Source organism: Patiria miniata, unplaced genomic scaffold, assembly GCF_015706575.1.
Source record: "Patiria miniata isolate m_02_andy unplaced genomic scaffold, ASM1570657v1 HiC_scaffold_30, whole genome shotgun sequence".
NCBI classification, from domain to species: Eukaryota; Metazoa; Echinodermata; class Asteroidea; order Valvatida; family Asterinidae; genus Patiria; species Patiria miniata.
Window position 1 is genome coordinate 3,416,550 of NW_024037070.1, and position 12,883 is coordinate 3,429,432.

General features: G+C 43.1%; 3 protein-coding genes across 4 annotated transcripts in view; 2 read left to right on the plus strand and 1 right to left on the minus strand.

Annotated features, from left to right (window-relative positions):
- Positions 1-913, minus strand: part of LOC119739188 — a 59,574-nt gene extending 58,661 nt beyond the window's left edge. For both annotated transcript variants that reach the window (XM_038214021.1, XM_038214022.1), the window contains exon 1: positions 156-913. The gene's annotated coding sequence lies outside the window, so the exon portion shown is untranslated. The remainder of the gene's footprint in view (positions 1-155) is intronic.
- Positions 914-1,035: 122 nt separating this feature from the next.
- LOC119739189 (monomeric sarcosine oxidase-like) lies at positions 1,036-9,070 on the plus strand. The gene is made up of 8 exons (XM_038214023.1): positions 1,036-1,349; positions 2,129-2,198; positions 3,119-3,310; positions 3,578-3,791; positions 4,054-4,220; positions 4,692-4,878; positions 5,365-5,498; positions 7,664-9,070. Exons 1-8 carry the CDS (start codon positions 1,253-1,255, stop codon positions 7,824-7,826), a joined length of 1,224 nt encoding a protein of 407 aa, XP_038069951.1. The 5' UTR covers positions 1,036-1,252; the 3' UTR covers positions 7,827-9,070.
- A 2,067-nt stretch (positions 9,071-11,137) lies between these two features.
- Positions 11,138-11,587, plus strand: LOC119739074 (UDP-glucuronosyltransferase 2C1-like). The gene has a single exon (XM_038213910.1). It carries the CDS (start codon positions 11,138-11,140, stop codon positions 11,585-11,587), a length of 450 nt encoding a protein of 149 aa, XP_038069838.1.
- Positions 11,588-12,883: the final 1,296 nt, after the last annotated feature.

A 12,883-nucleotide genomic window follows, 5' to 3' on the forward strand; every position in this document is an offset into this window, starting at 1 on the left:
TGCCCTCTATCTATGACACACCTGTTAATTGAGAATGTCACCAACTAGTTTGGTCGGTCTAATAAGTGGATTGTGTTCCCTTGTTATATTATAGGAACCGGGCCCTACACTACACGATCTCTAAGCAAGGTCAGGGAGAGACAAGTGACACATACCTCCAGAATAACAGCTATACAGTTAGTTACGTATTCCATTCCTAGATAGAGCCTCCATTCCTTCCTCCATGGTTACAGTCGAAATCAGCCCCGATCATCGACCCATGCACGGAGTCCATACATTATGTCCACGAGCGTGCAGGGAAGCATAGCCACCCGGCGCGTAGACGGCTGATGAACGGGTTCGGTGTCCGACCTCTGTCACTAGTGTCAGCGACGCAGTTGGACGAGATAATGCTGTGATCAGTAGAAGATCGATCTCCTTTTTGTCACCATTTCGGCTATATAACATAGGAAATATTCCAGTAAGCTGAAATTGTCATGAATTTTTCTCATTGGCAGTTTAAACAATGTATGATGTAGAACCATGGAGCTATAATGGTAGAACTATGCAGTACATAGATGAGGGCGTGTGGCACGTTTAATATAGTACAGATGCAACGCACGTGTTTTAGCTGAGAAAAAAAATACCGCCTCGGTCAATAGTAAACTTGTAAAAGTCTCTCTAGACACCACAACAAAATAATTATCAAATTTATTGTTTTCCCTCTTTCCGGCACATACGTTACACCGACACAGTTGTGGTAAGTTCCTTAAAGCTAAGTTAACTTTGTATGTTTTTGCTTTCTACAGTTTTTATTTCTCACATCATGGAAACATGAGACAATTTTCAACACCACATGTTGATGAAGCGAGTTTACTCGTGTAGATAATCAAGGCCGTACGAATTAGTTCTAGAGGGCGCTGTTAATGAAAGACGGTTACATATTCCAGCTCTTGTGCCATTTGCCCCCATAAGCCAAAAAAAGTGGCTAAAAGTATGGCTGGGCCAGCCTATGTTTATACGGTTCGTATCTACGTGTTCCAAGGTAAACGCGGCTTTATAAAGATAGTAACACAAAGGTCCTAATCACGAATCCAAAGTCCCTGACTGAACTTGCAAACAGCATATGCATTAGCAGCACGGTTTGTGTAAACCGTGCAAGGTGCACAGTGCTCAACTCTGGCTGGGACGACAGCTAGCTGGAGCTTTGATCAGTTGTCCCTGGATCAACTGAAAAGGCGTGTAGACCTAGGGCTGACTCCCAGCTGGAACAATGTCTGGTGCGGATAGGTGGTATGAATACGTCGTGGTCGGTTGCGGGGGTATCGGCAGCAGTGCCGTGTACTGGCTGGCTAAGCGAGCTGGCCAAAGTAAGTTGTAAATTATTATTTCCTGCTTGAATTCACAAAGTAGGCCCTACGGTGGCCTTGAAGGGCCTAGTAAACTATTCTTGTAGTCGTACGACGATACGATTTTCTTGCACAACGTTGGGTTGTTCTGTGTGGTTTTTTTTTTGGGGGGGGGGAGGGGGACCTGGTTGTAGTGAGAAGTCGTTTAGCCTTAGCATGCTTAGGATAGTCTGGAAAATAAAATCACTTTTTCCGGGGGGGGTAAAAAGTCAAAGTCTGTTCGAGGCCGCCAAAATTACTTTCTTATTTTCTATCTTTTGCAATTCTAGGACTGCATGTATCATATTAAAGGGTATAAAGCCCACAGGAACGAATGTGGTGTACCACTATAGCACCGATCCCTCGGTAATAATATTTATTTCCTTCGTGACCCAAGCTATTATGTAGGGCATTATCGTTAACTGAAAGCATAGAGCAAGGTTTGTTCCTTGCTCTATGCTGAAAGGTACAACAAAAGCTCAACAATAAGTTGGGTTGGTCGAATTGATGTTTGTCATTGATGTGGAACCACGATGGCCTAGCTTGTTTGAGCGGAGCTGCGCTTGCGAATTGCGTGCCGCCGCCAATCCTTTGTGGTCAAAATTTAGCCTGGACCCCATGTTAACCGGCCAAAGCGCACAGCCAGATGACCTTGGACACTATAGAGATAAGAGCTCCCGGGCTCTGTGTACAACATGTATATACACTAGCACTGCCTAGCACGTGTACAATACGTTTTTGTTTTTGTTTTTGTCTGAAAGACGTACTAGGTCTGGAGCAGTTCAAGTTGGGTCACGACCACGGCGGTTCACAGGACCATTCACGAATCATGTAAGAGATCTGAATGAGTCGGGGTCAAAGGCCATGACCATATTTATGAGACACTTACAATAAAATATTTTAACAAATTTTTTTATTGAAAAATGTTGAGATTCTCAAGCAGTGCTGGTGCAAACCGGCCCTATTCGGATATGTGAAAGAAAGATTTTGGTTGGCAGGACATTTCTAAAACAATGCCTAACAACCTAAGAGTTGCGTACGTTGATTTACCTTGACTTTTTACAGTAAGCTAGCAAAAGAAAAAAATATGGAGTTGATGGTTTCTGTTGAATTGTGCACCATTGTGAGGTACTGTCAGCATAAAAGCATTATATGATCATTACCTTTCGTGCCTTTTATTCGTTTTTTCAATAACACCTCCACTCAACATCCAAAAAAGAATGTTGTTGAAGTTTCAGCTCAGTGGATGTTCGATTTCGTGTAGGCATATAAAGAACTCTTTATTTCCGTTGACTGATCATTGACAATCACCGACTTTTCTTGATTTCTTCTTTATAAGAGTGACAGCAAGCCGAACGGAATAATTTCAAGGGGGGGGGGGTTAGTATCAGTACGATTTTTTTTTATCCAAGTAAGCTTTTTGGTAATAATTCGATAGCTTACTTTTGGGATATTGCAAATGATCCTGTATGCCTTTAAGCAGCATTAATTGCCTTGTTCTTAAGTTACGGGCACATTGCACGGCTTGGTTGAACTTGACTGAGCGCTGGCAACTCTCATCAGCTCTCAAGGGTGCATTAATGATCAAAATGATTTTTCTTTACTTGAAGACTTGAAAAGTTAAAGTTGTTGGATATTTTTCTGCAAGGGGTGGGGGGGGGGCGCCATGCTAGGTATGCCTTGTGAGACATTCCGAGTGTAATCTCGTGCAAATAGTAACTTGTTATATTTTTTTGGTATTACGATCGCAGCCGTCTGTCGTACAGTGACCCGCTGTACACCAAGCTAGCAGCGGGGGCATACGCCTGTTGGGACGAGGTTGAAAAGGAATCTGGACTGCAGTTGGTCTACAAGACTGGCGGCATCAACTTCAGTCGACGGGGAGGCCTGGCGGAGAAGATAGTGGATCGCTATGCCGAGTCCATGCAAGAGAATGACATCGAGTAAGTAAAGACGACGATAATTAAGTAAGAGTCCGAGTCATCATGGTCGAGTCCGAGTCATTTTCCAATGTGACTCGAGTCTAGTCCGAGTCACGAAAATGTGACTCGAGTCCGACTCGAGTCCGAGTCCTGGACTCGAGTCCTACAACACTGGATAATAACGATATTATGTCGATATCACAAGTATAGCTATACACAAGACATTGACCAATAAACACTCGTTCGTCAATGATTCCTCCTTTCTATTTTGCCCAATGAACCCTGGAGGTTCGAAAATCTGGACGGTTTGCGACTCCACGAGCGCTTCCCGCAGTTCAGCGCCAGCGACAACTACCGGGCCGTCTATCAGAAAGACAGCGGGCTGGTGGACGCGGCGCTGGCTAACGCCGTGCACACGCAGCTAGCTCGCAAACACGGAGCCACCATACTCGAGGAGACCAAAGTCGAACGGTTCGAGAAAACCAAAGATGGATCCTACCGGGTAGGCCTATACGTAAATGTTATCCGCTTACAATGCGTAAACTGTAATATCTGTTCATGACACACAGGCCAATTTGTATACTGTCGACTTGCTCGTGCAAAAGAAGAACACAAGAGGCAAATCTTCTTTGTTACTTGCTGAAGAATTGCCGAAAACTGTTGGAAAATGCACTTTGTTCTTGCTAAGGGTTCCTTCAGAACTTCTATTCCAGATTTTGATTTTAGTTGTTTTCAAGAGTTTACTGTGATGACTTTTTGGGTAGGTATTTACCAACCGAGGCACCTTCCGATGTAGGCGTTTAATCATCACGGCCGGGGCTTGGCTGAAGGGCGTGTTGTCGTCGGTCGGTGTTCAGCTTCCACTCACGGTCACCCAGGAGCAGGTACTCTACCTCGCCACACCAAACATCAGCGAGTTTACTAAGAGCAGGTAGGGGAACTGTGTGCACGAGTAGGCTATACCTCTCAACGGGTTACATTAACGGTGACAGTGAGAATTAAAGCGGGAGAGACCATTAGAAATGATGTGAGTTCGGAACATGTGCGGCTCGGAAAATCTAGCTGATTATTGAATATCCCCAAAGTGTGCCCAAAGAAATAACTACATAAAAATTATGGTAATTTTAACAAGCATCATAGGGGGCCGTACAATGCGGCTTTACCCTTGTCGATGACCTTTGATACCAGCCTTCTTACTCAGGTCACATTGCTGGCTACGAATAGCTTGGAAATGTGCAATGTACAATAGGGTACTACATTTAATGTGCATGACTAGTTCCGCCCATTTTTACTAGACCCTACATGTTGTAAATCCCGAATATACAAAAACCGTATCCACACTTTTTATTCCCGAAACTGTAAAATCGCGCCTTCCCCTGTCGACTTTGTCATAATACTGCAGATACCCCATTTGGATCTATCACACGGATAATGGCGACTTCTACGGCATGCCCATACACGGCAATTCAGGCGTCAAGATTGGCGTGGACGTCGGAGGTGATCATGTGACGGTAGAGACGCGGACCTACATCCCGAACCAGACGCGTCTCCAGCAGTGCCTTGACTTCTCCCGGGAACACATACCCGGGGTAAACACTGTTGTCAGATAAATTTACAGGAAAATAGTCTACTCTTTTAGCTCAACCCTAAAAGAACAAGGTTCTTCAAATCTGATGTACACGTATCGGTAAAACACTTTGAAAACGTTTTAGCCGAATTGAACAAAGCTGTAATCACAGCCATGAATGTTGCATTCGTCCGTCCATGCATTAAGCGAGTTATACTGCGCACTTCAATGAAAAGAAAAGATATTTGGTACCCCTCGTAAAAAAAAAAATATGGTTCTAACGCAATGTCTTTTTCTTTTACGAAATTGGAGTCCAAACGTCCGCAAGACATCAATTAAAAACATAAATCGGCTCGGCATGAAAACAAATTGCCCGATAATGATATCACGAAAACAAAAACCTCATTTTGGCGGATTTTGCTAGTTTTTTTGGCGTCAAATAGGTTACCAAATATGCTTCATGTTTAAATAATAACGGCAGGCTGCTTTGTGCCCCTTATTTCCTCAGTCTTTGGGCCCGATTCTCTACGCGAAAACCTGTCTGTACACCATGCCACCGGACCGCCACTTTGTGATTGACACGTGCCATCGAACCAATCACCCGGACGCTATCGTGTGCTGTGGAGCTGGACACGCCTTCAAGTGAGTACAGACTGATGCTGATTGGAGGGAGTCATGAATATGATTATTCATGAAGATTTTACGTGTCATGTTGATTAATGATTTAGAGTGATTGGTGACTGCATGCAGAAAGACTTACGAACCGGGATTCTCAGATTTTACGAGAATCCAGCACATCCGGGCACCATGTTTAATAGGACCTACAACGTGTGTGATGTCCTATTTTTGTGCATTTATTGTTGTGTTCTGGCTGTGCCCATCCAATCAAAGGCGATGGGAATTTCGAAAGAAAGAAAAACATTACAATTTACAACACGTTCAAAAATAATGCAAATATTAATTTGTTGCTGGTGACTCATGATTATCAAATTAACAATGTTGACTTCAACTTCCGGCGTTCCATCGATCACGCAGATAACAATTGGGTAAATTCAAACACGGGAGTCTGTGACTAGACTAGTCAGTGTTTGGTACCAAGACGTTCACATAAAAAAAAGTGAACGTGGACTGCGAGACTTGCATACTTTATTAAAACTAACAGTTTAAGTTTTCGTGTTATACTTTTGAGAGCTGTCTGTTCACGTCCCGAATAAGCCATTTGCGAGTGACCTATACCCTTTGGGATTTAGATTTGAAAAACGTCTGGTACACTGACTTGCTCAGAATGCTTGGCACATTTTAATTGTGAATTCTCCAGACCAAAGACACTTATGTTGCTAATCTCATGATTCGGGGCAAGCTCTTGCATAATAATACGTAAAAGACGCTCAGCACCAATACATCGTTCACAATGGGTGAGAATGGCACAAAGACACCAGACCATGCCGGAGCTGGGGGTTGCTAGTTAAGCTTGCCCCGAATCGCATGATACAAGTAACGGTCTCTTTGGTCGGGAGAATGTAAAGTTAACACGTGCAAAGCATTGAATTAAGTCGGCGTTCCAGACATTATTCAAATGTAACACGCAAATGGCTTATGGACCTGCATGTTTTCATTTTGTCTAACGGTCGTCGCTGGGGTTCGATTAATGTGCAACACAGGGCAAATCTGGTTGAGTGTTTTTTGGGGTTTTTTGGCTTTGTACATGCTGCGTGAATATCATGTAACAGTAATCAGTCTTTGGAACAACGAGCTTTACTTATGACGTCATTACTCTGTTGATTTTCCGGAGAGTTAGTCTGAAAGAACCGACACATTTTTACGGGCATCGGACACAGAAATTAGGGCAGTGTTATTGTATGAACTTACGAAATAGGCCTACATTTCATAAAAAAATATCGTTCAACAATCAAGAACCTCTTGAATGAAGCAGTCTGCCCTGAATGATATCCCAAAATAGCTTGACGATATTTGCATAGATATTAATACGTTTCTTTTATTTATTGGTTTATGGACCGGAGGTTGGGAAGCATTGGAACACATTTATGCTGGTAGACCGTGACACTATGGAGTGATTTGCATATCTACTCCGCAGAAAATGCGGGTACTCTGCCCTATCATTCAGTTCTATTCTCCCATTATGTTTCACACACGTCATATTTTTTTGGCTGGTACATGTATATATTTCTAGTCTGTGTGAGTTAACTGTCAGTTACCAAGTAGGTTGGTGTGGTACGATAAATCGATATCTCTGCGCATGCTTTGTTAATGTTATTACCAAAATGCTGGTCCCACCATTAACATAGGCCTATACATGTAATACATGTACAAAATTAATAACTACAGATAAAGACAATTTGAACGCAAGATTGCTGATTGTATTGACTTAACAAATGCCAGATTTTCTGGTCGTGACGCCCTCCCCCCAGTTTTGCCCGATTACAGAACCACATTGAACCAAGTACGATTATACCGACTTTGTGTAAGAGAGATTCCATATCAGACAAAACATGAGCAAGAATACTGACGTCACATTTAATTTGTTTACATGTACATTAAGGGGCTTGGTGGCTCTCGCCTCCACCTGGCTCCCATAAGAAAGCTCACATGATACAAAATTTGACGTCAGGCCCATCATTGCATAACATTTTCAAATCAATGATTATACAGATAAACACCCTCGCTATACAAAGATAGGTGGGGCACAAATGGGCTTTTTTTTCACGGTATATATCAGTTTCGTCGTTGCTGATGCCTTATAGGTCCTACTTGTTTAAGGCTGTATACGATATGTTATCACATTTCAGGTTCGCCAGTGTGCTTGGTCGGGTCCTGAGCGAGCTCTCCATCGACGGACGAACCGAGTACGACATCTCGGCCTTTAATCTGGGCCGGCCCGCCCTGCATGATCCCAGCTTCAAGCCACTCTTCCAGCTCGGCATCACCAAGCTCCAGGAAGCGAAGTTGTAGAGAGAAAGGAACTTACCCCTCCCGCCCCGTGCCTTAAATCTCTTTTCACACTCGGCCTTGCAACCGGCGTTCCCATGGTGTCACACACGCTGATTTAAAGCTTAGCCAGAAACCAGACTATTCCTAATTTGCATTATGAGGCTCATGAATCCCAAACTTTTGGACTAATAAATGAACCAATACCAGAGTGAGTACGCTCTCACTACTACCTGCTCTCTCACCCTGGTATTGGATAATTCGCGTATCCAAAAGGTTGGGATACTTATGCAAATTAGGAATAGTTTGGCGACTGGCTGTACTTGAAATCGGCGTTTGTTTTGTAAACGGTATCTGGGGTAAAAACAGAATCAATTCGTTGAGGCGTGAGATCTGAATCTCATCCAGCCAATATGCAGTATTACATTAAATATTAATAACAAGCAATTTGGAAAGGGGATGATTATTTTTGAGAAGGGAGTGGACGTATAGATAATTACGATGAACGAGAAAAACACGTAATATATAACAATACCAAGTACACGAAATAAATCCATTACTTTCTAATTGCGGTATCGAATCAGGATACAGGAAGTAAGTTTCAAGACCAGGGCTTACTATTGAAAACGAGGTTGAAAATAAAGTCAGTCCTGGGGACGAGGAGGAATACATTGGGAAAGCATCTCTACAAGAATAATGTAGAATGATTCAGATCAATCATACAAGAACGCAGATTTAAGAAACTGTGCAGTCATTATTATACAAACTAGAAAATTGTTGGTTTTTAAAAAAAAAACGTCTGGTCATTTTTTGGGTGAACGATTGCTATGGGTCTTTTTTAAGGTATTAATGGAAATTGTTTAACATCAAATGACGAATCACGTCTAAGAATCTGAATGGAGTACGCAGGTAGGAATTAGTCACGTATTCATTTCTGAAGAAAAAAAATATTGTCTCAAAGACAGGCATCAAAATGCAATGTAAGACTACAAACATAATGTATAGCAAATAGAGCATGTTTAATCAGCATTTTCTGGTTTACACTGTTCATTTAAATAAAAGAATTGAAAAGTTGAACAAAGAAATTGACTGTAGCGGGGTTTGAACCTGCGACCTCAGGATAACCGTTCCGGTGCTCTACCAACTGAGCTATCCACCCCTATGTTGGGGGTTCCCCAATTAGTCAACATCTTTGTTCAAGGGGCGGTAGTAAAGATATAAATAAATAAAAGAAATATTAAACAGATATTTGAGACATATTTCATGAATGGAAATTGCTTTATGAGTATGTTTGAAATCGGTTCTCATTTTTTAATTTGTTTTTTGGTATTGCAGATTGTGGGCTGATAATGATATAGAGGGCTCATACATGGGGCTGGCTGATTTCAAGTAGTCAGACAGTAATGCTTTTCGGCCGTTTGCGCGCCGCCGATATCAACTAGCGCGGCAGTAGTGTACGTGTACGGTGTTATCATCCGATTAGGTCGTTTTTGTCCAGCATCCAGTGCAATATTGATATTGACATTGACAGAACACGAACCGTGTATGTTTGATATTGAACCCCAGCTGTAATATGTTTAAATACTATGGAACACTGAGTCGCCCTCACTTTGCATATTGGGAATCGTGATTTCTGATTGATCAATTGAGTTTATGCATAATTGTATGGCAAAGGGATTGAAATATGAGGGCCTAAGTGTATTAATTAAAGGGGTTACAATTTGTTTGTATTCATAAGGCAGATAATTATGATAGTTTCTGTAGTGATTGGGGCAGGCAATTTTTAATGCCCTTGGGAAAGGCATTACCACTGATCCTGATTTACGTTCTCCGATTACCATTCATTGACCCGCGATTTAAGTGACGGATTGATATGGGGGGGGGGGCTGGTACCATCTGGGCGCTGTTCAAAACCAACAATTATGCACACAAAAGGCTAATATATGATGCTTTTCAGGGCGATACATGTGCCAAATTCTTAAAAAGGCACCCAAAACGGCAGATGCCACAAAAAAGGGCATCACTTCTTTTTTGAAAAGGACACTTGTTCAGGAAAAAGGCACTTCGTAAAAAAAGGGCACTCTTACAACATATTTGGGGGGGGGGGGGTAAGCCCTCCCTTTTGCCCCCCCCCCCCCCCCCCCCCCCCCGCTGGCTAGGCCTATGATTGGTTCGGATAGTGACCACACTTTGAAAGTGTTGAATCCAGCGGTTTAAATGTTGAATCCAGCGTTTTAAATGTTAAGTCCAATACTTATACTGTTAATTCAACAATTTCAGTGTTAATTCAACATTGTTCAAAGTGTTTACTTTGAAAGTGTTGAAGCAACATCTAAAATGTTAAAAGCGTTGGGTTTAACATTTATTTATGCTGGGTTCAATATTTAAAATGCTGGGTTCAACACTTTCAAAGAGTGGTCACTGACCTATGTAAGTGTTGGATTCAGAATAAATAATGAAAGGTTTGCGGAAACACCATGTGCGAATAATTTCTCAACTAACAGAATGGTTCTGAAAAGAACCAGAGGTATTAACTCGACGTCCCGGTCAGTATGCTCTGACCGTCTTCAGGAGAGTGAAGACGGTCAGAGCATACTGACCGGAACGTCGAGTTTATACCTCTGGTTCTTTTCAGAACCATTCTCTTAGTTGAGAAATTATTCGCACATGGTGTTTCCGCAAACCTTTCATTATTTAGTATCTCCACCATGCAAAGCCTCAAATCCTACTTAGAACAGAATAATGCATATACAAATTGCGGCATAAACACACCTATACCCACATGAAATCGGAGCTGAGACTGTAGGTGTGGGCTCACTGAACGAATAAAGATATGACTTGAGACGACTGACGGTCTCAGTAAGGAATTGCAGTGTTTTGAGGAAAGGAGCCACTTCAGCTACTTCAGCTGCAATCCTACCCAACACGTTTACCAGAAATACGTTGGTCGTTGCATGAATCTTTGCTGAGGTGTGATGACCATGGAGATTAGGGTGCTTTTCCGTCGGATGGTGTAGGTCTTCGTTCCGGTAGTCTGTTTGCCTGCCTCAACGCAAGCCTACAAGATCCTATTCATTTCAGGGCTGGGTGGGCCAGGGAGTCATTTCTACATGGGCAGCATCATTGCTGAGACCCTGGTAAAGAGGGGGCACAAGGTCACTTTTGTCATCAGCGATGCCTTCGTCTACCGTGCCAACAGCAGCCTGGCCGAACTCTTTGATTTCGAGGTGCACCCATCAACAGTCAGCCGGAGCCAAATGCGCGAGGGCCTGGTCACTTTTGGCGCTTCTATGAGGGGCGAGCCGAGCTCGACCTGGAAAACGCTCAAACTGTGAATGTCCGGCGCGCTCAAAGCTGGAGGTACCGGTCGGATGCTGAACACCGCCAAATCCTTCGGCATCAGTGAGTTCTTTGCCGGTGAGTGCGACTCTGCCCTCTCTGATAATGACATGATGGAGCGGCTCCGATCTGCAAAATTCGACATCGTCGTCGGCGACATCTTGTACCCTTGCTTCATCCTGATCGCGCAGAAGTTAAACCTCCGCTACGTGAACGTCATGAACGGCATCATCATGCCGATGGCACACAGCCGGCTGGCGGGCATTCCCAGCAATCCGGCCTACATACCTGGAGCTCTGACGAAGTTCACGGACGATATGAGCGTCTTGCAGCGCTGCCTGAACGTCTTCGCATATGGCCTAAACGCCTTCCTGTACGACAACTTCTTTCTTAGGCTTATATGTTCGATCGTCTCAAAACAAAGTACGGAATTCGACTGGAGATGAGCACGTACGAGTCACTGGGTCGGTTCGAGAGTAGTGAGTAGGGTCTTCATCGGACAAGACAAAAGAATTTTATGCATAATGCACAAAGACAATGGACTCATTAGCATATCAATGAAACCAATTAGCATATCGATGGATGATGTTAGCATAATAAAAGAGCGCATGGGCGTGTGTAAGTTTTACCGGACAAAGGATGGGTCTAAAAAATGTATTGGACAAAGGGGGCAGCCCACCCGGCTAGATGGAATAGCGGACAGAGGAAAGACCTGAACCGGAATAGTGGACAAAGGGAGACTTGAGCCGGATTATGAATGTCAAACGTTTGAAATGACCAAGACTATCATTTGTATTCATTCAAAGCAGTGTGCAAACAGTAAATAATAAAAACAAAATGCAGGCCACACCAACAGAGCGCCAATTAAGCCGACTAGCTGGAAATCTTGTTAAAAAATTGTTTTACTCTGGTCAGAATGGAGAGTGCGAGCGACCTTGGGAGAAGTTAATGATGAATCTCGGTCTATCAAGAGCCGCTATGTATAGACATTTAGAGGAAAACAAATTTTGTGAATGGGGGCAATGTTTTAACGCACTTATAGAGTGGAAACGACGCGAATATAAAAATGCCACGATTGAACGATTATTAAATGCCTGTCGATTTTGCGGTATTGATCATAACGCTTACAATTTTTTGCTGCAGTAAACCATTACCCTTCCCCCCTTCCAAAAGAAAGACAGAAAGAAAGAAAGAAAGAAAACACAGATTAATCAGACACAGATTTCAATCTCTTTTTTGAAAATGTGTGGCCCTGAAAAGGGCCGGTTGGTTTTGTTTAATTCAGTAGAACTGAATATACTCCTTGACCGTCTGAGGTAGCTCTAGGGCTGCCACAGACGGGTGGACAACTTCACTTCGACGGAACTTCAAGTAGTCCGACATGGACATGTTCGCGGCCAAAATACCCCGAACAGCATCCGCCGCTAGCCCCTCCATCGTTGTGAGATGCATTAAGTATTGACAGTGTTGTCGCAACCAAGGCATCCGCACCGGTAAAGCCCTCGCATAGTGCATTGCGGTTGACACGGAGATGCAACGTCTATGATCGATTCGTCCTTCTTTCTTGAGTTTATACGCTGTCTGGTTGAACTTGTACCGATGCTTTTCAAGGAGTTCTACGGGTTTTATATGACGGACTTCTTGAATCCAGCACCATCGGAGTTCATCAAGAAGATGATCAGCGTTCCCCAAGGTGAATTCTTCAATGATAGTTAAGATATGATCAAACTCCATAATGACGA